We start from the raw sequence: 26,669 nt of genomic DNA on the forward strand, positions 1-26,669 counted from the left end.
CTCAGCCTACTCCCTGTCAGGGCTTTGGAGAGTTCATGCTGAGGGTTTTCACTGTGTTTTCTCTCTGTTATGGACATCCAATTCAAGGACTGCCTATACTTCAGGGTACTGTATTCCCTGAAACCAAGCTGTGAAGCTCCATCTGTGTCCTGTATCATGAACAGCTGACATCTTGGTAAAAAGGAGCAGCATTTTACTCTCCATAAAATGCAAAGAAAAGACACGTTGCTGTTCTTTGTGGAGTCTAAGGTAAAGCCATACTCCTTATTGCCTTTAAGAAATAAATCTGTTTGTCGTAACTTGTTGTATGTTGGTGCCGTGTCTGTGGTATGAAGTAGAGTCAGAGAGAGTCTGCCTGTTTAAAGAGAGGGAATGTAAATGTCTACAAGCAAAACCATGTCTAATGAATACATAGTTAGGCATCCAAGCTGCCTAACTCTCCTTTTTTTTTTTTTTTTTTTTTTGGGGGGGGGGTAGGCTGGAATTGGTTTGTTTGTTTGTTCTTTATCATTAGGCTGCCTTGAACTTTAACTGAACCATAAGAAAACTATTAAAAGTCTCAATAGCAGCCCTGTGAGGATTTGACTTACCCACTGGATCTTCTATTTATAGTGTCCATTAGTACAGAAATGTCTGTCCTTTTGCAGCAGTCATGTACAGCAAAAGCACTGCTCTTCTGATGAACTGCCCATGCCTCCCATGTCACCCAAAATATCCATCAGCACTGTTCAGAAGGAAGCCTTTCTTGATTAAAGAACACTGCCAAACAAAACAAACTGAACAAAAACACAAGCCCAGAGGCCATTTGTATTTTTTTTACTTATTTTGTATAGCCTGAAATAGAAATTTCTGTTTATCAGGAGACAACCTTTCACCCTCAGACATATCTCCCTGTGGAACATTATCTTTGTCCCAAGCAAATTAAATTAGGAAGAGAGATGAGAGGGTAAGAACTGTCTTCCAGGCTTGTAGAGCCCATTTGTACCAGAGAACCGGGCTGGATGGGAACAAGTATAGATTCTCTTACAAAGGAAGCAGTTTTTAATAAGGATTTGTCTTAACCCTGCTGGGAGGAGTGTTGCAGTTTCTTGGCTGTTGGAAAGCAGTTGACCAAGTGGATTTCCTTTGGATATGCTCTAGGGTACTAAGTCTGATACATGTTTGCATATTCTATATCAGAAATTAATTTGAGCCTTTCATTAAAGTTTTCATGTGAACATAAGCTTCAAAAATCGATTCTTTTAACAGTCTTTCTCATTGAATCTTGATTTGTTCATCTGAGCCAATAGTATAGTCTTGATGATGTTGCTTTTGTCAGTGGTGTTGTGATTAGTAGCTTGGTGGAAATTTTGACAGGAGGGCCATGTGCCACATCCTCCAGATGTGAAGTGGTGGCAGGAATTGGTGCAGGGTTTTCTGTAGCCGTGGCACTCAGTGAAACTCTGTGCTGTTCTCCATGCTCAACAGAGCTGTCAGGGCGATGCTCTTTCCTGCTCTGAAAGAGCAGAATCTGAGCAGAGATATACCACGTATCAAGGGATGCTTTCTGGAAGAGCAGTTTGTTTCCCACTGATGGAAGGTGCTGCAACATGCCGTGGTGTGTGGAGGGTGCCACGTGTCTGCAGGAGGAGGATGGGCCAAGCCGCAGGTTCATTCTCCCAGGTTTTCCCAGAATCACTTGTGCTTTGCAAGCTGCGTGTGCCTCACAACACAGGGAGCCGACAGGACTTGTAAGGATTACAGATTTGTGTCCAGTCCACTGGTCTGCAGCAGCAGCACTATGTGAGAGTCTAGGAGGGTCTGGGAAGTGCCTGTTTTGTGTTTCTCACGAGAGGAAGGAACCAAGAGGTGCTGAGAAGCACCCCCAGAAACCAGCAGGTGTGGAAGCAGCCCAAAATGAGGTGCAAAGCCCCAAAATGATGTGCAGGCCCTGGAAGGCAGCTGGGAAGATTGCTGGGCTTTAAATCAATATCCCTGTTCTTTGATCTATAGGACTGGCCACATGTGTGACTTGATTGATGGGGTTATGGTGCTCGATTTGATCTTCTTAACAACAAAGGGGAGTTTCATCTCATACTAGGGATGTGTTGTTGAGTAGAACAGAGAACTAGAGCTACTATTCGTAGTCTCCTCCTCCTACAGGCACCTATATCATATGTAGTCCATTTCATAAATGTATTGAGCCTCATCTGAAAAAAACAATTGATTTGTTTCCTCCAATGTGGAAGGCTGCCAGAACATCTCACCCCTGACAGTAGAAAAGCAGCATCTTTAGATTTCTAATCTGAATTTATCCTTGGCAAGTTTATATTCATGTATTTCAAATGTTTTTTCAAATTAATGTTTTTCAAATTAACTTGTTTTTTTCATTGCTTGGTAGTTGTTCTGGCATATTCATCCATCTACTTTTGCTGTTGGCAGCAGCCAGTGGAACTGTTGCAGTCACTGCCCTCCAGGTGACCAGCCAGGAGTGCAGTGAATTATAAGGTATAAACAGCAACAATTAGGACTGTTCTTTGCTAATAGGTGGGGGGTTTTAATATCTCATTAAATTGTTTGTGTAAAAGAAAGATAAACCTAGCACTTTGGTTTTAGACAAACATGGCTGTGAAAGTCAAGTAGTTCACATCTATGTTTTTTGGGGAAGACAATTGGCTATTCTAAAGCACAAATTAAGAGGAATAGCTTCACATTAAAAGTACAAGGGAATTCTATAAGAGTAACTGTGAAAAGAAATCATTATTAATCTAATGGACAGTCCCTTGTCAGCGTGGTTGTTGTGAAGTTACATGTAGGGCATTGATTTAAACACACTTGCCCTTCCCAGCCAGTTCTTGCCTGAAGGACATGGTAATGGGTGAGCAGAGCTTTTATTCCTGCCCTCAAGATGGTGATTAATGGGGACTCTGGCAGGAGCAGGGTGTATTGACCTCTGCCATTATAAACCTCTATGTCTACATGAGGGTTGGAGAAGCAGTGAAGTTTTGCTCTGTTCCCAGGTGTGCCCAGCTGTGCAGCTGGTGGGTTGTGACTGTGCAGCTTGTGGCCTTCCCCAGGGCTCAGCTCCATCTGTATTGGGAACAGTTCTCAGACAGCACTTGGATATAGCTGGAGAGGGAAGCAGTTTATTTCCATTGAGTTTTGCTGAGAGAGAGAAATATATTAATTAATGACTAAGGGAGAGCAGACTCATATAAAGATAAGAACCACAAACCCTTTTTTCTCTGAATTCTGCTGGACCAACCTTTAGGATCTTGATTTGTTACATCAAAGGTACCTGAACTTCCAGAGGGCAGAAAACTTCTCTTGTTGCTTCCACATGCACCTGTGTGCCTGATGACATTTCACTGCATCTTTGAGTGGGTCTGGAGTCGAGCTGAGACAGTTTCTCAGTTTGGAAGAATTCACTCCTTGAGTGGTCCTACTACTACTACTCTCTGCTCACCAGAGCAGCCAGTTCCTCATCCCTTCTCAGGTGTGCTACGCCTTGAGGGCAGTGGTGAAGAGCAAAGCATGGGTTCTGTGGCACCCAGCTCTGTCAAGCATGCAATGCCTGAGCCAGCTCCATGCACAGAGCATGTTGCAGCCCAGCAGCAAGGAGCCCATTCCACCAAAAAAATGTTATCCTCTGCAATCCCTCTGCATGATACTCAGACTTACTGTTTAGATAAAGCTTTGTGTAGCAGTCTTAAAAGGAGTGAGGAAGATGAAGTCTTGATTTTAATCATGCAGGAATGTTATTTGGCCCTTTAAGTCCCTCATCAGCATAGATGGCTGTCTGGGAAGTGCCTTTAATGCATACTGTGTGCTGCTGAGGAGGAATTAGCATTCAAAGGGCATGTTAGAATGCAGATAACTTCACATATTAAATGTCAAGAAATTCCATTACTCAGCTGCCTACTTTTGCAAATCCCTGTTTGCAAAACAGTACCTACAGAAATTTTTCTGGACATTTAATAGATGATCATCTTAAAATACTGCAGTTGCTGCACGTTGTCCCTAACAGAAAGAACATTAAATAATGATGCTTTGTGCATCTTGCTTAGAGCAAGCTCCTGATTTTTATAAATACTTGGCACTTTCCACTGAAATCTTTGGAATATCTGGTCCTTCTCTTTTATTTTTAATGATTTCCTTATGTTTCAGGAAAAAAGATTACCTTTTAAAAAAGGATAAAGTTAGCCTCTGCTTTTTTATTGTTTAAGTTAATCTTTATGATTTTAAAACACCATTCTGAATAGCATGCTTTTCTTTCTTTTTTTCTGACTTTGCTACTGCCACAGAAGAAGTGTCTGCGAGGATAGTACAAGTAGTAACAGCTGAAGCTGTAGCAGTCCTGAAAGGTGAGCAGGAAAAAGAAGCCCAGCACAAAGATCAGCCTGGATCACTGCCTTTAGGTAAAATGAGACAAAGAATGTTCCAGATATCCTTGTGTCTGCAAATGTCTGTATGTATATTAAAAAATGCTGTTCCAGCTGTGTATTCAGGTTGGTTATGGTTGTGGGTAAACCGTAGCCACCACTGGATAAGTGCTGGAACCACAGGATTATGGCAGGATCCTTGTATTCCCGGTTCTTCATGGCTCTGTGAATGTCTCAGTCCCTGTTTGCTCTAACAGTTCTCAACCTTGTTTCTGACTCCCGAGTAGCGTGGCCATGGGTGTGTTTGGTTGTAGGGTATTGTCATCATGTTGGTTGGAACTGTTTGCGTTCAGCCATGTACAACATGAAGGATTAATGTCTGAAGAGGCAAAGAGAGAGTGGCATATAAAAAGAAAGTGAGGCTTTGCTGGTCGAGTGGTAGCTGCTTAAATAGATGGAGGGGGAGCAACTCCACAGGAAGCAGAAAGGAATGTGGCACACCGGGTTGAGAGCAACGAGGCAGAGTGAGGGCAGACTGTGGAAGGAGTCACATGTGGTAAAAGCAAATGCCAGCAGTCTGTACAGGAAATGGTAACAATGCCACTGGTCCATGCTGTGTCTCCATCCTCCTGTTGCCTCCTTTGCGAAATATCTCTCTGAAATATAAGTGTGTGTGTGTGTGTGTGTACGTGTATGTGTGTATCTATCTATCGATAAATGAAGGTAGGTATACAGCCATTTGTACCTAAAGTGCTTCCTCCTTGCCAGAAAACTTCTGCAGTAGCTCAAAATACGTACACCAAAGGCCAGAGAAAACACATACTCCATCTTGAGGTAAGGAAGTCTTGCAAGCCTGTCCTAGGACAGATTCTGCTGAGTGCACGTAGGTTGTGATTAAATCAAAACAATGCCCTGCAGTGTTTCCCCTACAGGCACCATGCCTGCTTTGGTGCAGTGCTTGGCCCTTGCCTAGGAATGATTTAAAGTCAGTGAGTAATTTAGAATATTTGTTGGAAATTTGGTTCCCAAGGTTTTTTGCTTCATTGAAATTAACTTAGAACTGCAGCAGGGAGATGTGTTGCTTGGTAATTGCCTTCTTTGCAGAGACTCAGTTTTACATGGAAGACCCCAGTTCTCCAAATCACTTCACTCAGGCCTGGGAGAGGCAAAATGGATATTCAGTTCCATCTAGTCAGATAAGTAATTTAAAAGACATTGTGAGAAGTATGTCTTCAGTTAACAACTGTTGGTGTTACAGTTGCTGTGGTCAGATGCATTGTGATGAATTTATAAATCTCTGTCCCTGGACAGCACTTCTTAAGGACAAGTCACATATCGTCTTTTCCAAATCACATTGAAATCAATAGGAGGAAACCTGGAAAATTCTGTTGGGGCTTTGAAAGTGGCCTGTCTGTGCTTGGCAGGAAGCCCTAAACTGTAAACTGAGATCTGCCTGTTGAAAGGTGCCGTTGATAAGACAGATCTGTTAAAACAGATTTGTTTGGCGTTTTTTTTTAAACACTTGTTAAGCCCCAGGAGTGGATATGTTTTTAAAGAAAAAAAATCTCAAAGTGATTGGTATGAGATAAAATGCAGAGGTTATGCTGAATTCATTTGAGAAGCTTGTTTAGGATTTCATCATACCTGAATTAATTGAAAAAAAAAAAATAAATCTTTTGTTTTCAGCATCTGATCTCATGACTGGGAATGAATGTAAATCCCAGTCCAAATGCATCTAAGTTTTAACTACGCCTTGTTCAGCTGAATCACTGTTATGTCACAGCTGATAACAAGTTCCCTGTGCATTTAGACAAGCAATATTTGCATGTGTTCTGTGATTAACCTTGAACTCAGCAGAAGAAAAAAAAAGTGTGCAGAATGGAGTTTTTTCCATGTAGTTTTTTTCAAGGTAGATTGAAGAGATTGGATGCCAGTTTCTGATAGTTCGTGTGAATTTGTAATAATACCACATGTGCTCAGATGCTTTTTTGTTGTTGCCTTGGGTGACTCAAGGTTTTTTAAGAGGCAATACTGATTTAAAAGAGTATCTTGTATTTGATTTTTATATTGTGCTCTATGACCAAAATTTTGTAAATAATTCATACCATTAGAAAACAAACCAACAACAGAAAAATAAATCCTTTTATTATCATTTCAAAAGTCCATGTATTCTGCTAGGGTCTGTCTGAAAATCCAGCAGGCATGAGTCCCCATCAGATTAGTTCCTCAGCTGGGCAGAACCCAACTGACTGCAGCTTGTATCATGTATTGCTCTTCCTGGAATTAACAGCTGTATCTCATTTTCACTGTTTGATTTCTAGCGGTTGAAGAGTCAGCTAACCTGCCTCCTTCCCCACCTCCTTCACCAGCTTCCGAGCAGACTGGAGTTCTGGAGGAAGGTAAGAGTCTCCTGGACATTCCAGTGCAGAGCTGTCAGCAGGGGGATGAGACATGAATCTAAAGGATGGGGGAATCAGAAAATTGAGATACTTTCTGCAGTGGAGATACATCTCATGTGAAAAGATAAGACATTCCCAGCAATAACTCCCCATCTGCAAACCAGTTGCAGCGTATAGATGAGGTAGACACATGCACAGAGGTAGCTGAGGGATATGCTAAGAACATCCATGCCAAAGAAAAAGAGATAGTGTTGCTCACTTTTTTATTTGTTGTATGCAATATGAGCCAAGATGTCTGCTGTCCCAGTGTGGTCACCGGAACTGCAATTAAGTATGAGTCATCTTTTGTTTCTTGAGATTTGTTTGGCTGCATTTTTAAAATTACCATTGCCTTTTGGTTTGGAATCTTAAATGCATGAAAGCAAGGAGATTCAGAGCTGGATCATTTCTTTGACCCCCAGCCTGTAATTCATGCTCCAGTGTCTACATGTATTGGGGTTTCAGTACACAAAGTGCAGCAGTCACATTTGAGTCTTAAAAAGCAAATCTCTATTCTGTTCTGCACAAGTGTTCAGTTTCAGTAACCCATGGCCACTGCATTTTCCTCCTGCTGAAATCTCCTCTAGCAAAGAACTGAAGCGTTGGCTTAATGTTAAGCAGAGGCCTAAATCCCAGTGAAGCGGCTGCAGTGTAAGCATGTGCGTGAGTGCTTTGTTCAACAGAAGACAGCTGCTGCATCAAGGCCATCAGTATAGGGAGACAGCCGTGTGTTAAAATTGAGCTGTATCATGGGGTTAAGAGGGAAGGATTTGGGTTCAGAATCTCCAGGGGACTGTCAGTTAAAATCTGCCATGTCAGTAACATTTTTATGTGTCCACTTACTTCTTGGATTTTCTTTTAGCATTTTCTCTTTCTTTTTGTTACATAAGTGCATGAAAATAATTTCTTATCATCTACTGAACAAACTTTGTTGGTATTTTAACACAAAGCCTCTATGAATTTTGCAAGTGGATGGTTGCTATTTCACATGCTAGCATGCTCTGATTGAGTTTTTGAGGACACTGCAATTAGGCATGTTCCATCATGCAGTCATTTTTGACACAGTGAAATTACAGGCTGTGGTAACAACAACATTTGTCAGTCCACTTTACTGGAAGGGCCTACTGGGTGTGGTTACTAACAGTTATAAAGAACTTGAATTTGTTGTTTTTAAAAAAACATCTGCCCATTGTGTGTTTGAAAAATAATACAACAATTCCTAGACTCATCACTCAGAGGCAGTGGCAATCAAAACTATTAACTGAAAAGAGAACTCGTAAGGCATTAGCAAAGGTTTTTAGAATTGTTACCAGGGCTTTATCACTCTTTTTTAATATATAGTTCACTTGGCTAGTCCTGTGTATGCTTTTTGATTTTTCATATCACGGTAAAGGGCTTGTTCTTCTGCTTCTTGCCACTGTCAAGGTTCTTCCATTAGCCTCAGCTTTAGGTTTGGCTTTGTGTGCTGCTTATATCAGCTGCATATTTGCATGTATTTTAGGATTTTATAAAGTACTTATATTTGTTAATTGACAGGAGGTTGTAGATTGGCCCCTAAGCAAATGGAAAGCATTTTGCTAGTTGTACTAACACAGGAAGGTGGCAAAACACTCTACAGCTTGAGGTATTATCTACTGCCAGACTGCAGTTCCCAGCTGCGCAAATGACTCAGCAACTCACTTAACATTGTTGGTTTTCTCTTTACTTTCACATAGAATTGAATTAAGATAATAGCACTTACCCTGCAGAGGTGGTTACAAGCACTGAAAGGACAGTGTTTGGGAGATGTTTCCATGATTTACACAATGTCATGGTTTTTAATAACTTTCAAATAATTTTCTTTAACATTATTCAAAAGAGACTTTTCCATGACATGGAAGATTTTGATTTAATGCTCCATTTTTAAGAGCAGATGGCTGGTTTGTAAGGGAAGTATGGACAAAAGTGATGTCCTGAGTCTTTAATGCACTGTGCTGGAAGCTTCTTGTTTATGTCTGGCTCTCAAACAGGAACTCACAGTAAAGTTGTTTGAAGCAGCAGAAAGAACTTGGAAATAATTTCACCAGAAATATATTATGTTGCGTGCTACAAAAATATCAGTGTTATCAGTTCAGTGTAGTAAAAATGGTAGTAAAAATCTTGTGCTCTGCTCGGTATTAGAAGATATAGTCCCTATTTTCTGTGGGTAAGTTCAGTTTTTGGTGGCCTGAGGGAGCCAGGCCTGTCAATTTTACTCGGGCAAAGTTCCCATTCAGAAGAGTTTGCCTCAGTAGGGTTTGACCCAGTTTTACTGTACTTGTTTAAACCTCCCATTCCCTATACCATCTGGCTATCCATCCTCATGCATCTTAACATTGTCTGTCTTTCTGCTTAGTAAAATACAGTTTATTAATTTCTTGAACAAAATAGGTGAGTACGTGGTGTATCTGCCTCAGACCTTTTTTTTTCCTTCTCCTAGAAGCTTTTCCTAATGCACTTGTCAGTGTGTGTTGCATTGCTTTGAATCCAAGAGACTTCTTCAGTCAACGTAGGAAGGAAATCACTGTTGTAGACTGACAAAGGTGGATGTGGCCAGCCATGCAGCAAACACAAATTAAAAAAAAAAAAGGTAGGAAAGACAGAGAGGTTTTTGGGTCAAGTTTATTTCATGAAAGAAAGGAGTCAGTTGGATGTAGGTTTCTTTGATTTGGCTGCAGGAAAGCATTCAAATGAACCTGTCCCTTTTTACTGCTGCAGAAGGTAAGAGAACTGATTTGCCTTATTGAAATTATTATATTTATTTCAACTATAATATCATAATTTTGTTCAGGAAATTAAATTCTCCCTAGCACCCTCTAATCCGTTTATCAGTTGTATCTGGTCATGCAGGACTGATGTAATACTCTAATTTCTCGGCATTTCTTTTGTGCTCTGTGCCTTTTGACGACAGTCAACAACGTCTTCATGTAAAAAAATTTTTAAACATTACAGGATAGAAGGGTGCCTCTGATGGACTGTCTTCCACTTTAAAATAGGCAGGTTAGCCTTTATATACCAAGTAAGAATGTTTTATAAACTGAAAAGAAACAAGTGTCATATGAAAATGGATCTATTGATGGTGAAAATTACTTCTTGAAAGGCATTCTCAAAATATACAAGGAAGGTAAAGCAGAATTAGCCTTTGTGAGAAGTGATTTTAATCTTGGACTTTAAAATGCATTAGGGATTTTTCCCATGCTTTGAGATGGAAAAGATTAGAAGGGACTATAATAACAAAGGATTTTTCTTGTTGCTGAAATAAAAGCATAGCCTCCTTAGAAGACATCATTATCCTGTTAATTAAATTATTGCATTAATTCTGAAAATATCTTTATTCAAACTGATAAAAAAACAGTGTAAATCTGTAAAATAGCCACAGATGTAACAGCCCCAAGCAGTACCAGGCTTTGCACTCCTGGTGATTTTGGACCATCATAATAGCATGTATTTTCACTGCTGTCAGTTCCTGCAGTTTTAAGGAGCAGAGGCAAGGCCTCTGTTTTCTTGCCTACAATCTGTTCAGAGCCCATAAAGAAGGGATTTTCAGCCTTGTTTGCAATAGTATAGAGAAGTCCTGGGATTTCACCTTCACTCTTGTTGATGCATTTTGCTTTTGAAGGTCCATGGTAAATGTGGGTAAGTAAACCCACAGTTGGAAGGAGAACCTCCCCTTCTGCACATCTCCCTTCTCTATGTTCAGCTTCTGACCATATTAACCTTCTCTTTTTCTCTCCATGTTGTCTCAGTTCCAGCTGAAGAGGTGGCAAGTGATTCAGCTCATTCAGCTCTTGTGTTCAGTAATTCGTGGGCTGGTGTGAGGGCACCCTGCAGAGAAGGGGGAGTTGAAATTTTGAACCTTCTTGGATTTAGGAGGGAGTTGATTCCTGGTCTCTCATGCCTTGAACTGTGGGCTCACCCCCTTGCAACTTGCCTTTTGCAAACTGTGAGCCCCCTCAAATCTGTTGCAGAATTTTGTAGATGCTTCTGTGGAGAAGAAATCCACAGGTTCTGCACTGCAAGTAGATTGAGATGATTCTCTGCAACCTTGCTTCTGGCTCTTAAGTGCTAGGGAAAAATGGGAAGCTTGGGCACAGCGCTGTGCTTAGCATTTCCTATTGCAGTGCTCTGCAGAGCTTCCTGCTTGGCAGAAGTGGGTTGCCAGGTTGTCTTTCCACACCTGCCTCTTTTAATATTGCATAAACCCCTGAGTCTGGGGGTTGGATTCCGCTAAAAAGAGAAGCAGCTAAACTATTGGTGGTTCAGGCACTCTTTGTTCCCTGAAAGAAACTGTGAATACAGTTCTCTTAAACTGAGTTCCATGTGTGGTCTTTGTGCCCACAGCATACCTTCGGTCCCAGCCAGCCTGAGCGCTGGCACTAGTCTTAAACATGGGCGATCTTTCTTTTGCAGGACAGTGATACATAGAGAAGCTGCTAATATTGACATTCGTTGCTACTTTTTTTCCTTTTCAGGGGTGATTGAGCCTGAATGGGTTGCTCCTTCAGCAATCCTTTCCTAGGCAGAAAAAATCCATGCCATGACATTACAGGACACTTGCTGCCAGTTGCTGCAGAAAGCGCAGGTGCTTTTTCTAAAGACACAGAGGTTGTTTTGTTATGGTGTACTATAGAAAGAAACTTAAACCTTACTGTTGTTTGCCAGGAAGAACCTTAGAGCTCTTAGGATTGGTTTGGACCAAAATTGTTTCCAAGACTTGGGTAATGGCAGTTAGGGTAGCATTCCTGAGCCATCTTGTTTTGGCGTCCCACAAATAGGTTTGTTATGCTGCCTGTGTTAAAGCCTTGCTTTCTGGCTTAGTGTTTTAGATCTAAGAGTGGAAGCTTTGGGGGCTCTGGGGGAAATCCTCTAAGTTATAATTGCCTGGAGAAATAACCAGGGACACAAAGTATGGACTTGTACTTGAAGCTGGTAGGAAATCCAGTCGAACAGCTCAGTGTTCATCAAACTGCTAGTTGTCATACACTGAGAATAGACTTCAACATCTTTTCTCTAGCACTAGAATGTTTAGTTTTTCATAGCTTTATTCATGATGCAAGGACTCCTCAGCCTACAGGAGGTCCCCTAGAGGTCTCCTCTCTGGTTTGTACGGATGAGGTGGTAGGCCAGTCATTTTCATTGGGTAGTGTTATTTTTCTTTGTCTTGCAAAAACAACTCAAACTACCCCTCCCTGTACCTGTCAGTAGCTGGTGTAATCCCGATTATATGATTTTCTGCAAGGCTACAGTGATGGCTGAATAAAGCTGTCATTCCAAAGCATTAGCAAACACCGAGGCGGGAGCCAGTTCATCCACGGAAACATGACACAACAGCGTAAAATATAGGACTAACAGAGACTGCTGTGAGCAGCAGTTTGTGGCTTTTACCAGGAAAAAAAGGTAGCTAGCTATTTGGGGAAGGGTTTTTCTTTTGTTGTTTAAACACTGCTTATTTATAGGAAAAAGAAGAAATTTTGAAACAGATACAAGAAAAATAAAGCCACCACTGGCCAAAATGTAAGCTGGTTTTCTTTTTAATTAAAGAACTTGTAAATTTTACACTTCTAAGTACTAAATCTGATTATTATGATGGATACAACTATGTCAGGACACTTCAGAGGTTTTTAGTGTAGTTAGTCAGGTGTATAATACATATGGGTATAGTGCGACATGTGAGATGTGGTTTGTGCACAGCATGTGTTCTTCTAAGTAATTAGTGTGTAGTTTTGAAATTCACTTACTCCTAGGGTTGGTTTCTGATGTTTGTAAATCCAGTAGAAAAGGCCAGGTATATGGTCCATGTGTTAAAATGCACAACTGCCTCATTCCTTCATCCTGCATTAACCCATAGCCTGGATGGTGTCATCCACTCTCCAGCATGACATAGTGGCTGGTGCTGCTAGAGCATGTGTCCATCCTGTCTTATTTTTTCTGTGTCTGTCTGTCCTGCAGCCTTTGTCTGTGTGTGTCTGTTTGTAAATGCAGGGGTGGAGGACTGCAGGGAGTGGCATAGACACCGGACGCCCTCCATTTCAGTGTCTGTGCCCAAGGAGGAGCCCTACAATTTGGATGAGGAGTACTATGAACACCCTTTGTTCAGCTTGGGGTGGACTGGCTCTAGTACACACCCCAGTGCCACAGTGAAGAGCACAGAGGTCTTGTTGGGCCATGATGAAAGTGAACTGAGCATGGTCCCATTTGGTTCCTCTTCCCCTCTACTCACCTGCCATCTGTTCCATTCTTTATGTGCCTGGGATTGCTGCCTTCTGGGGAGGGAAACCTAGTTGTATTTTCTCCCCAGATGGAAGTGACGCCCCTCCAAAAGTCTCTCCATGTCTAGGTAAAGCTGCAGCATGAACAAGTGCAGCTTTGGGGTCAGTGTAACCCTGATTCCCACTTAAATCAGGGCTCTTGTTCTTCAGGCTTAGCTTATAGCAGAACCAAAAGGAGAAGCTAGGTAAAGGAACTGGAAGCTAATTTGTTCTTTGTGCCAGAGAAATACTGCCAAGAACAGTACACAAAGTAGGCCAAAATATTGTTACTGAAAGTAAGTCAGTTGTTTACACAATGGGGAAAAAATATGTCTTTACCAAAGATAGCCGTGGAAGGACTTTAATTCTCCAGGAGGTGAAGTAAGTAAGTTTTACCCCAGTGTACACAGGTAATTTCAGGCCGTATTGGGTCATGTTTGATTTCCAGTTGTTTTGTGGACACACTCCATTTGCGTTGTGCCAGCTGACTGCAAACACAGAGGGGAAAAAAGCCTCTCTGTACCTCCTTTTCTATGAGCTGAGCACATCAGTAAGTAGTGTTTTATCAGTGGGGATTATGTAAAAGTAAAATGGCTTTTGAGGAATCAAGGGAGAAGCTTTTTCAGTGACTAACAGAACAGCTGACTTCTCAAAGGTGAAATAGATGATGTTTCATTTCACAGCACTCAGTCTTGGGAGCTGAAGTTAAAAATAGTAGTGAATCCTCTAAAGGTTTGTGTCTCAGGAAGATAGAGCTGTCTCCCTGAAACTGGTCACTGGGTCATTTTAAGAAAAGCAGAGTTTTCAGAATTAAAAGGATAATTACAGAATTAACAGCCTAATACTGTAACAGCACCAGTAAGAGATCAGAGCTAATAATTGAAGATTGTTAATGTCAGCATGTCTAACTGAAAGTAGGGAGATAGAAAAATCACAGGGATAGCCTTACTTTAGCTGTGTGCCTGTAGCTTTACATAACAGACTGGTTAGTTTATGGGCAGTTTCCTTTTCAGTCATATCATCTGCCTCTGGTGAAAATGTAAAATCTCAGAACGTATATGTGGGGGAGAAAAAAGGGGAATAAGGTGGATCATGAGTGGAAAGACAGGCATTATGAGACCCTGAGATCCTCTCAGCTGGTGAGAGCATGGTGCTAAAATGCCAAGATTCAATCCCTGTACGGGCTGTTCACTTCAGAGTTGGACTCAATGATCCTTCTGGATCCCTTCCAGTTGAGACTATCGTGTGAAACAGCTGTCCTTGCTGGCCAGCAGTCTGTTTGGCATAAGAGTCTGCTGCATAAAGGGAGGTTATACGATACTTCTGTTAATTCAGGGATAATTCTCTAGCTTGAGTAATTATTTTTATTCATGTGGCTTTGTGTAAAGTGTTTCAGGAAATGAAGGAGTATTGCTCAGAGTAAAATAAGAGGCTTTCCTTAGCATTTTTTAATTGAGAGGGATGCACATACAAAAGTACATAAAATCAGAAAAAGAAAAGTAAAGCAAGTTTTTCAAGTCAGGGTCTTTTGTAGCTGGAGACCTGTTGTCCTGCAAGGCTGCTTTTACAATCTGCCTATATGCAACTATTTCTGTAATGCTCAGGCATTGGTCCAGGTCTGATTCTGAATCTTCTGGCTTCTGTTCATTTAAGATACAGTATCTAACCTTAATTATCTTACATGTTATTAATAATGTGTTGTTCTTTACATAGTGATATTTTCTCAGCCTCAAATAGTGTTTATGTTTATTAAATCACTCTTTTAAGGCCATAGCTGAAATGGATGATTGATTGTCTGGTTTTCAGTGGGCCTATCTCCAGAGAAAAATGAAGCCCTTGTAATACCAAGAGGCTGGATACAGCCATTTGCAGATTTAAAACCACTTTTAAATGGTTCTTAAAATGAAGAGTCCTCGTGTTAAAATAGTGATTTTTACATACAGATTTCAGATGTCAGGCAGCGTAAGGGAGAAATTGTTTATAAACCCATTAGTGTAGGAATCTTGGCAGAAATCTTGCAAAAACCATTTGTTATTAGCCATGCATAAGGCCTGTTAAAACTATGAAAGTTCTCAGTATTTTCCAAATCCAGGATTCATACAATAGATTGACTTGCTGGCATTCAGCAGTCTGTATTACCAAGGTCAATGGAAAGAAATCAATGCCTCATACCTTCCTCCACCTCAGTTGAATGTCTTGTACTGGACTAAACAGCACATTTATCAGAAAAATATCAGTGTACTTTGAACTCATTGATGCATTAGTGTTGTCAGAGCCATCCATCATTCCTTTACATCTCCATTTCCAATGACTATTGACCCACTGTCATCCTTGGGAGAGGTATGCCTGTAAAACACTTTCTGCTCTCATCTTACAGCATAAACATGCTTGTCTGAGGGTAGGCAGGCTTTTGGTTTGGTTTTTTCCCTAGGGAAAATTCAGCTCCATGGTGGCTAAAATGAACTGGTACTGGCAGTCCTTCACAGATTTAAATCGAAAATATTGAGCTGAAAAAATTATGTAATGCAGTCCTGAAAGGGTTATGTAAAAGCAGTCCTGTTCAGCTGTGCGCTTGGTGTTTAGTGTTGGTTTTGATGTCACCTCCTTTTTTCCACCCCTGAGAAGAAGAACCAGTAGAGTCTGATGGCTGTGGAAGTGAAACCTGCTGCTCTTCCTGGGAAGCAAGTGGGGAAAGAGCACGGGCCCCTTAAGCCTTTGGACCAGGCAAAGGGCCTCTGTGAGGGTCAGTCTGATTCTGGTTCCGTGTGTCATGAAGACAAAGTGCCAAGTGTGGCATTCAGCAGGGAGACTGTGACCTTTGTGGTGGGAGCACTCCTGAAAGATACACCCCCTTCCTTGGCTGAGGAAGGTGTGTCCTCCTTAGATTTGCATGTGTTTGCTGCCAGCAAATCCTTCTCCGGCTTTTTCCAGTGCTTTCCAAGGCTGCTTCATTTTCTGTTTTTTCCCATTTATTGGTATGACTGCTCTTGTTATTATGCTTGAAGAGTGTGTTGTGGATAATATGATTGCGTAGGTGCTGTATGACAACATGGTTTCCCACCGCTGCAGCTGATTCCTGATTTTTTACTTTGCCATGATAAAATATGCTTTGCAGCTAAGCTTATTCCTGTGTGTAAGCCTTCTTACCCCATCTCAGATGTGTTTGCCAGTCACATTGCTAATCTATGTTTTTTCTTTTCTTTTTGGTGCAGAGGTTCGTCTGCATTTATTTCAAACAGCAGATTTACTGCCTTTGACTGTGAGATAAAGATGCTTAAACTGTAGAAATGTTTCCGTTTGCAGTGTGCAGGTTTTTTGTTTGGTTGGTTTGGGGTTTTTGTGTATGTTTCAGTGCTTTCTGGTTTAGCTTCCTTAGAGCTATTGCTTCTTATATCATACCCTTGTCATCCATTCAATCCACCCCTCCTCTCCTCAGTCATTGCTAGAACTCTTATTTTTTGTGTGTGTCACCTTATTACAAATGGTTAACCCTGCTGGAGTGCCCTTCTTAGGCAAAATCTCTATCACTTCCCCTGGGACGTTTCCTTTGAAATGAAGGTTAGGATTGGGTGCACTGGGTGAAGTTTTGACTTAGTCTCTGAGCAAAATATTTACTGCAGTCATCTTTCAGTACATAAGAACTAGGCTTCAGTGTTTTTCTTTTAGTGGTATTTCTCTTCAGCCCGTGGAACAAGGTGCAAAGACACCTTGTGTGGAGTAGTGATATACCCACTCCCTACCTAGGTAAGGAATCTTGCATTTAGGAGGCTTGTGTTCTGGATGGCCCAGCTGAAGAACACTGAATTCCTTTGGCAGTCAGAATATGTTTTGATGCTGTTGGTATTGCTCACTTGCACTACAGTAAAAGACACCAGTAGGATACATGGCGAAAAGCAGTATCTAGCTATTTAATTTCTGTGAAACGAGGATGACATCAGCCCAATGGCCATACTTTATACTTCATAGGGTTTGCAAGTCAGTCACCAAATGTAAAAACATAAAGGAGCAAAATTACTGTAGTTGTAGATTTCTGGTTTGATTACCTGTAGAGTTTAGAATGGCAGTTGCTTTTTTGACTCAGTATTAATATATGCAAATATTTAAAGAATGAGCAATACTTGGATACTAATCGTTCTAAAAACAGTCAGATTCATCAGAGCAAAAAGATGGCTCCATGGATTTCAAATCAGATCTGAGGAAATTCATAGTTGACTCAATGCTAGTTGTAACAAGCTTTAGAAAAAACTCATAAAACCTTTTTTACAGATTAGTGCAGAAAGATATGCCACATTCCGCAGTCTTTTTCTTCATGTTTTCCATTATGGGAAGATTTCAATGAGATAGGAATCATTATCTTCCACAGGACATTAAAAAAAGATCAAGCTATTAATGATTAACAGAGTAGGCATTAAAAAAGAAACTTAACTAGGTATTACTCTCTGAAAATATAGTGGCAGAGTATACGAGTAGCCTTTTTAGTTTCAAATTAACTTAATAAGGGCCTGATCTAGAGTCCCAGAAACATGCCAAGTATTCTTGACTTCAGCTACAGCTGGAGGTGACTGGCCATTTTGAAGACCAGACCTTCAAGATCTGGGACTGTTAATAGGTCTGTTGCTGATTTCCACATGGTGGTTTCGTGACAGCAGTGAGATTTTGGTCATTTGACAAAGAGCGAGTGTTAAAAGTTGTTACAGTTAAAAAGACAGCCTCTTCTGAAGCTTGCAAAACCCTTTGCATGCATTATCTCTTTAGTTTAGGCTGCATGTAGTATAAAAATGTAAAAAATACATAGAAATGTATAACTATGTATGTTTTAAGTATCAGCAACACACAAAGGTACTATTGATTCCTTTAAAGTTGCAGACTTTACTAACACAAAACTAACATAAGAGTCCAGCAAAGCTTCTAATGAAGTGAGGTTATTTGTGGCTTTGCTGTTGTATATACAAATCATGAAGATGAAGAATTTACATGAAATCATCTCATTTCAGTGCTTACATTTATATGTGTACAACTCACATTTTTTATTTATTGAAAGGAAACTAGTATTTAACATTTTAAAGCAGATTTCTAGGCAGATGGCCTTGCTGGATGCTCACATCTTTCTCCCTTTCCATTCCATCATTCATACCAAAATGTTGTAAGCCACATGACTGCCTGCCTGTAAGTGCTTTAAATAATTTTGCTATAAAACCCAAACAAACTACTTCAGATTTATTTGCAGCCACGAAGATGGAATTCCATGTCCAGGAGGGCACACGCCCTTTTGCAGAAGAACCATTAGACACAAAGCAACATGACTCTGGGAAAGACAGTAAGACTGTTGAGCAACCTAAATATGATGCCTTAGTTCCACAGTCAGCAAAAGCAGAGGCTGCAGATAAAAAGGATTCAGAGAGCAAAGACAAAGAAAAAATGCTTTCATATCCATCAGAATGGATCTTGAAAACTGATTCACAGAAGAAAGGGGAAGCCAGTTTTGCAGAACCTGCTGCTAAGCCTCCTGCTCCTCAAGAACAAAAGCACTTGTCATCTCAACTGCCTGAAGAGAGCAGGACGGAAGAAAGGACTGTAGGTATGCCCTCATCAACCAATCAAGCTATGGCTATCAAATTTCAAGACAACCTCAAAGATGTCAAAGGTGGTGCCATCAGCCATGGTGAAAGTTCTCTATTGCTACCAGAACCCAAGGCAGAAGCAGCCAAAAGTGAACTTCCTTCAGGCCCATCTCTTGCTCTCCCGCAGGAGCTTTCACTCAAAGATGGTTTCAAAACACACCAGGAACCCACTGACCAACTGTTTGCCAAAGATCTCAGTAAAGATGAACAGATCCACAAAGACAGGACATTATCTCTACAAGAAGTCTCAGCAGTAACTGTAGATGGCTTGAAAACTCCAAGCACCCCAAAAATCCCTCCATGGGGGGAGGAAAAGGACATGACTAAGGATGAGAGCGATGAGGAAGAAAGGTATGACTTCTATGATAAAGGGGAGGCTCAAATGTTAGATAATGGTAAATTTACTGCAAAACCTGAAGTTAAGACAGGCTCCCTAGACAAAACAGACTTTCAAAAGGATGGTGAAGCTAAAAAGTCACCTGATACTCTCAAAGCAGAAAAAGAAATGGACCAAAGTGAGCTCGCAGCAGCAGCAGATGTGAAAAGGGAGGCACAGCAAAGCACGCAGGTACCCCCAGCTAAGTTAAGCCATGAACTGACCCTTGATAAAACAGTAGAGCACCCTGATAGCACTCAGTTATCCAGAGTAACAGAGAAAGCTCCTGAGGTACCAGGTTTAACCACTGAGAAGACTCCTACTCTTGAAGCTTCTCAAGAGAAAGATGTTAAAGAAGATACTGCTAAGACAAGTGTTTCAGCTCCTCATCAACTGAAAGAAGAGGAGGATCAATCAGGAATGTCGAAGTATTTTGAAACCTCTGCTCTGAAGGAGGAAGCATTTAAAGCAGATGGTCTGAAACAAAGCAGTGATTACTATGAGCTAAGTGACGCTAAAGAGAGTAAATATGAGCCTTATCAGAGAGGTCGTCTAATACCTGAATATGAAGAGGAGGAGGAAGAGGAAGAATTACAGACAGAATTGAATCAGCAGCAGAATGTGCATACTCGTGAAATGGGGTACAGTACCCTGGCTCAGAGCTATACACCAGACACATCTGAAGAACCTAGTTCCCCAACAGAAAGAATGTTCACTATTGACCCCAAAGTCTATGGGGATAAGAGAGAACTTCACAGTAAAAACAAAGATGACCTAACTCTGAGCAGGAGCTTGGGACTTGGGGGGAGATCTGCAATTGAACAGAGAAGTATGTCTATTAACTTGCCCATGTCCTGCCTGGATTCAATAGCCCTAGGATTTAGTTTTGGTCGTGCACATGATCTTTCTCCCCTCGCTTCAGATATTCTAACAAACACTAGTGGAAGTATGGATGAAGGTGATGACTACTTGCCAGCAACCACACCAGCACTGGAGAAGGCCCCCTGCTTCCCCATTGAGAGTAGAGAGGAAGATAAGCACATGGTAGAAGAAAAAGCCCAGCCTGAGACCTTGGCTGAGCCATCTTTCCAGGCCAAAGATTACTACAAAAATGGGGCTGTCCTGGCTCCTGACCTGCCTGAAATGTTAGATTTGGCAGGGACAAGATCTAGATTAGCCTCTGTGAGTGCAGATGCTGAGGCAGCACAGAAGAAGTCAGTTCCTTCTGACAGTATTGTGGAAGACAGCAGCACAGCCCTGCCACCTGTAACAAATGAAAACCACGTAATTCTAAAAGCTGAAAGTCAGCTGGAAGACTTGGGCTACTGTGTTTTCAATAAGTACACAGTACCACTCCCTTCTCCAGTTCAGGACAGTGAGAATTTAACGAGTGAAACCTGTCCCTTCTATGAAGGCACAGATGAAAAATTGAGACGTGGCCTCACTCCTGACCTGTCTTTAATAGAAGTGAAGCTGGCAGCTGCTGAAAAATCAGAAGACTTCCTCAGTGAAAAAGACTTAGGTCAGCATGGTGAGCCCATTCTGGTGAGGGACTTTGAGCAGGAGAAAAAGGAGAAACTGGATACTGTGCTAGAAAAAAGTGAAGATCAAGTTGACTCTAAAGAGGTCTGTTCCATTAAAGGAGTAGAACCAGAGATGACAAGAGCTGAGGCAATGTTAGAAAGGAAAGAAGAAAGTGTGGCTAGTAAAGTTCATTTACCTGCCAATACCATGTATGACAGAATTTCTGCTTCAGAGATAGCAATAGAAAAGGATTCTGTTTGTTTGTTGATGGAGAAGGAGAAGGCTCTTAGTGTTGTTCCTGAAATAGCTGAGATAGAAGCTCCAGTTAAACCAGATTACAATGCTATTAAGCATGATATGGAGGTGGCTGCAAGGAGAGCTGACCAAGAATATCAGAATAAGTTAGACGCTAAGATTAGTGAGGTTGTTTCTCTTCCTTTAGGGAAGGACAAAGCCTCTCTTAAAAGAGCAGAGCCTGAACCCAAAGACACTCAGCAGAAAGATGAGACCACCTTCTCCAGAGAAGCAGAGGATGCAGATGTACTTTCCAGGACTGAGCCTAGTTATGTGAAGGACAGCACCAAACTGTCAGAAACAGAAATTAAGGAAAAAGTAGCTAAGCCAGATCTGGTACACCAAGAAGCAGTTGATAAAGAGGAGTCTTATGAATCTAGTGGAGAACATGATCAAGCCCAAGAAAGTTTGAATGGAGAATCTGTGAAACCAGAGGATATCAAAACAGAACATCCAAAACCTGCCATGTCTGGGGAAGAGATGCCTACACAGTTACCAGCAAAGGGGATTTCTGTGGAACTCCTCTTTCCAAAAGCTGAGCCTCTTCAGGAGGAGCCTGCTGAGATTCAGATGGAGAGCATACCACAACCTGTAGAGGAAGTTGAAGAGATTCTTGATAGAGCTGTGAAACCTATGGAAACCCAAAAGCTGCTGCCATGTGAGCTGGCAGCTGGAGCCCTGAAAGGGGAAGAATATGAGGAAGAAGAGGTGGAAGCAGGGCAAGAAGCAAAAGAAGAGGATAAACAGCATCTTGTATCAGAAATGCCCCCAGACTTTGGCAAGCCTGCTACTGAAGAAATGGGAGCCAAGGGTAGCCCAGAAGCACTGCCTGAATTGAAAGGAATTATTGAATCAGTGGTGACAGTAGAGGATGACTTCATCACAGTGGTGCAGACAACAGTTGATGAGGGTGAATCTGCTTCTCACAGTGTGCGCTTTGCTGCTACTCAGCAGGAGGACATCGAAACAGGAGACTCCCAGGCTGAAGAGGACCTTGATGTTGAAGAAGTGGAAGTTGAGCCCAAGGAAGGCTCCCGAGAGGCTCCTGCTTCACCCCAGAGAGAAGAAATCCTGCTCACTAACTACAAAACGGAGACGTGTGATGACTACAAAGATGAAACAACAATTGATGACTCCATCATGGACACAGACAGTCTCTGGGCAGACACTCAAGGTGTGCATTATCCTTTCTGTTTTGTCTGTTGAATATTTTTGCTTCCAAATCATAATGATTGAAAAGCAAAATTATTACAGTTATAAAAGTAATCTCAGCATGTTTCAGAAAAATGGTAAAAATTAAATTTTAATTTAATCATCTGCTCTGTCTTCAACTACTTTTTCCCTGCTCCTCCTAAGTATTGTTAACATTTGTTACTAATCTCTTCTTTGTTGTTGTAATTTGCTCTGATCCTACAGATGATGATAGGAGCATCATGACTGAACAGTTAGAGACTGTTCCTAAAGAGGAGAAAGCAGAGAGAGAATTGCGAAGATCATCTCTTGATAAGCATAAAAAAGAGAAACCTTTTAAAACTGGGAGAGGCAGGATTTCCACTCCTGAAAGGAAAATAGCTAAAAAGGAACCTAGCACACTCTCCAGAGATGAAGTGAGAAGGAAAAAAGGTTCATTTAACACTCCTATTACAATTTTTTTTTATTTTCTTACTGTTTTACAGTATCTGGTTACCCTGTTATACGTGATGTGCACCATAATGTTATTAACGGTAGTGGTTTCTAATGAGATATTGTACAATTATGTGAGAAGCCATGTGCAAGGCTCACTGCTCCACTGGTCCTATTTCATTGTAGGCATCCCCACTGATCACTGGGTAATGCATCTGAACCAATGCACCAGTGCTTCCCCTCTTCCAGCGTAGGATTTGTTCCTATGAAGAAGCAACGCGTTGGGTTGGAGTTGTGGAGCAGTGGGCCTGACACTTGATGTATTAATCATATGAAATGGTTTGCTGAGGTTTGTTTCTGATTCTATGTTTTTGTGTTCTTTTTGTCCATAGCAGTGTATAAGAAAGCTGAACTTGCTAAAAAAACTGAAGTTCAGGCCCACTCTCCCTCCAGGAAAATCATTTTAAAACCTGCTATCAAATATACTAGACCAACTCATCTCTCCTGTGTTAAACGGAAGCAGACAGGTGACTGCATTCTGTTCAGTTATGCAATGTGGCTGGCAAACATAGACATTTTCTTTTTAAAATTTCATAGCTATAGCAGCTTCTCTATTTTTTTTTCCTCCAAGAGTGTCAGTCTTCACAAATAGTATTGCGTTTTTAGTGTTTTGTACCATTTTTCTTTTATTCTTTCTTTCCTGGTATTTGTTTATTTATTTGATGGAGGCCATGATCATGTATGCTTGTCATTGCTTGGGCCTCCAAGCACTGTGGTTGTAACTTGGCATCGTGCTTAGAGTGTGGTGTTCTAGGAATCTCTACTCATCTTTTTTTTGTTTATTTTTTAAAAAGTTTTTTTTAATGATGCTTTATTTTTTTTTCTGGTGGGAAATGTTGGCAACTTAAACCATGGTATGCATTTCCATTATTCTGCTTTTTTACTCTCATGCATAATAAGAAGTGTTTCAGACTTATATTTTGTTTATTGATGATATCTGTATAGATAATTCCCAGTCTGTCACTGATGTTTATGCTGTACAGTCAAAATCCACAGGGAGAATCCAGCTACATGCAGCATGGAGCTGCGAGAGAAGAAATCTGGGCTCACACTGCGAAATGCATTCCTAACAAAAATCTTAATATTTGGTAGAGGAAGATGAAAGGAAGAAAGAAATTACGCCTGTTACGACTTGATGGGTGTATCATTATTTAGAGGACCAAAATAACTCTTCCAGCATTTTCACATATCATTCATGGTTCTTGTGAGTTCAGAGTGGAAGGATGAATATCTTGACTTTCACTGTGATCTTAAAAAAGTAATTGCTAAAAGAGGCCAGCTTTTCTGTCGTGTCACATAGCCACAGGCTATAGTGTGGTTGTTTGGAACTAGGGCTATTAAGAGAAAAGCCATGCACAGAAATGCAGAAGTGCATAGGCATCTTCTCACAGCTTAGAAATTAACAGGAAGATTCATTACCTGTCATATGGTTAAGCAAAGCAATACTAGAAGTGTCCCTAGGCAGTCATTCTCCTGCAGTTTTGCACCTGTCACTCCTGTTGTAAATGTAGGCCCAATGTCAGCAGGGAGGTCTGACCGGTGAAAATGCAGTAAGAGGATGGTTACATGAGAGCAGGTTTAGTATCGTGCCTCTGCTGTATGAAGTGCAGATTGTATCCTAGCTGTGTTCCATTAGGACACCAGAACCCAATCCCATCACCTTGCTCCTGTGATGAATCTCATCCTTTTACTTACCCATCTCAGGAGAAATGGAACCAGGAAAGGAAAGGCTGGTTCAGTCCCCTCTGTATTGCACTGGTGGCTCATCCTCAGTTTGCAGTCTCTGGGCTGTCCTAACTTGCGCTCTGGACCAGAATTACCCAAGAGAGAGGAATTTTTAAAGTAATTAAAACAGTTCTTGCTATCTCTTGCTGCTTGCTGAAGCACAGCTTGATAGCCCAGAAGTTACAACCTATAATTCACGTATTCTTTAAAAAGCCCCAGGGGGTTCAATAAGCTGTGGACATGGCTGGGGGAAGGCACTGGCTTTGTCGTGTTCTCAACTTCATCTACACCTCTACAGCTGTGTGGTCAGTGCTGTTGTGCCCTCAAGTACTCTACCACTATGTCCTCTGAACTGTTCTGACCTGTAGCATCCCAGAGAGGACTAAGTCATACCAATGGACTTGGATAAGGAAATCTGCCCTGTGCCTGAAACATGTGCTGCCTTGGCAACTCTCAGAGGTTTTTCTCTCTCACTGCAGTACACAGTGAAGCACAAGTATTAGTCAAAGTGAGAAATATAATACAAAAACTATCTCCCTGTACATTTAAGTGCTGAGGTGGAGAGCAACCAAAATGATGGACCCAGAGTGTTCATAAAACTTCAGAAATGTGGCTTGAACTTCGAGCTCTAAAGCAGAAGAGCTTGAACCACACCGGCAAGTGATCAAGAATATTTCTTAGAATGCTTCAGTATACCCATTGCCTCTGGAAAAATTACAATATGCCTTATTTTCTTCTACCTCACATTTTTATACTTCCTGATGGGACTTGGGGGAAGACCATGAGAGAGAGTGCAGTGCTCTGTGATATTTTAAGAGTGCAGGTGGCCATGTTATCCTACATATCCCTGATCTTGAATGTCTCTCCAGGGTCTAGAATCTAGAGGGACATTTTTTCTCTCCCATTTTCTTTTTATGTACAATATAGCACCATTTATTGAAGCCAGTTTTGACTGTCAGTGCATCCTGTTTGGAGTGGTCTTGTCAGCTTTAGTGATGCCTGGGTAATGAAACCCCCCAAAAGTTCTTGGCACTGTAGTCTGCAGAACTTCAAGTGTGTTGCAGTCAGTTAAAATCTCCACACTGCATTTACCATAACTTCAAAATGAAACATGTCCATTCATAAGATACAGATATCTACCAAAAGAAGTTAATATTTTCTTTTATTTTTCTGTGCAATGGCCCAGAAAAGTACATCTTTCCCCTAATGCCCCTCAATACCTGAAAAAAAAATCCCACATCACTGGTAAGCACTGGCAAATACCAGTAACTTACAGCACCATATCCATGAGGCAGGGACTGCTTTTTGAGAGACTTGTCCTTGCCATTTGAAAAAGAAATTGCATGGCCAACCCTCATGAGAGAGTTGGGAAGTCTTTGCCTTGACTAGTGTAGCTCCATGAGTGAAACCCCCAACCTGGCCTGTGTTTTGTTGGTGGCTGTGAGATGCTACTGCAGTTGTGTTATCAGAGGAGTGTTTTTGGAGGCAAGGCCAGGACAATGACCTGGCCATTATATGTTTCTGTTTCTTGTTTTCAATTCTGGGGTCGCCCCCTGACGTGAAGCATGTTTGTTGTGTATTTAAGCCAACAGCAGGGCCTGTAAGAAATCTTGTGTTTAGATGGAGAAGTTGTGGTTGTTACCAGGTACATCGGTACAAGTGACACAGCTTTTTTTTCCACCTCACAGTGATGACTGGTTAGGGTTGAATGCCAAGGGAAGGAGGAAAGAAGCTGTTTGTGGTTATCCAGAAGAGATGGAAACCAGACCCAAACCAGCAGTAACAGCTGTGGTGAAGTGTGACACAGGAAGGCTCTGCTGTGCTTGCCCTTCTTACAAATTCAGACGAACTGAAGTATGCAGTTACATATTCTTTTCCTCCTCACAAGTTCTCTCTCCTACACCTTTGACTAGAGTGGGTAGTGTGACAGAAAATCAGGGATAATGTCACCATGCCTGGGAGCTGCACTAGAAAAAGGAAAAATTAATCTGACCTTTCCTGTATGAGGAATTAGGGTTGGTTTTAGAGTTGGAAAACAGTTGAGTTTATAGCAGAAGGTTGTCATTTGTGATTGCTGTCCTACTTCTGCTTTTACCAAAGGCATCCTGGCACAGGTGCCAGAAGATTTCATGTCTAGGTGTTAGGTGGCACATCACTTCCTAAGCAGCAGCATTGGGGTGAAGCTAATAACCTGATTTCCAAAAAGCTGCCCCATTCAAAAACCAGTGTGGATGGAATCAAAGTCCAAGAGAAAGATCTTACCTCAAGCCATGTTGTATCAGATAAATGAAATACTGAATTAATGTACTTGATCTCCCAGATAAACCTTGAATTTCTAAATTCTTGAGAGCTTAGTTGACCATGACATAGTGACCTTGTTG

General features: G+C 41.3%; 1 protein-coding gene across 1 annotated transcript in view; it reads left to right on the plus strand.

Moving 5' to 3' along the window:
* Positions 1 to 26,669, plus strand: part of MAP2 (microtubule associated protein 2) — a gene marked incomplete at both ends in the record, with an annotated part of 73,954 nt that overhangs the window by 19,710 nt on the left and 27,575 nt on the right. The window contains 8 exon segments of the mRNA XM_082285206.1: positions 4,284 to 4,397; positions 6,683 to 6,760; positions 12,800 to 12,991; positions 15,688 to 15,706; positions 15,708 to 15,934; positions 18,281 to 22,054; positions 22,297 to 22,503; positions 22,896 to 23,030. Of these exon segments, the coding sequence (XP_082141332.1) occupies positions 4,284 to 4,397; positions 6,683 to 6,760; positions 12,800 to 12,991; positions 15,688 to 15,706; positions 15,708 to 15,934; positions 18,281 to 22,054; positions 22,297 to 22,503; positions 22,896 to 23,030 (4,746 nt within the window).

Source organism: Coloeus monedula (assembly GCF_965178545.1).
Source record: "Coloeus monedula genome assembly, chromosome: 7".
NCBI classification, from domain to species: domain Eukaryota; kingdom Metazoa; phylum Chordata; class Aves; order Passeriformes; family Corvidae; genus Coloeus; species Coloeus monedula.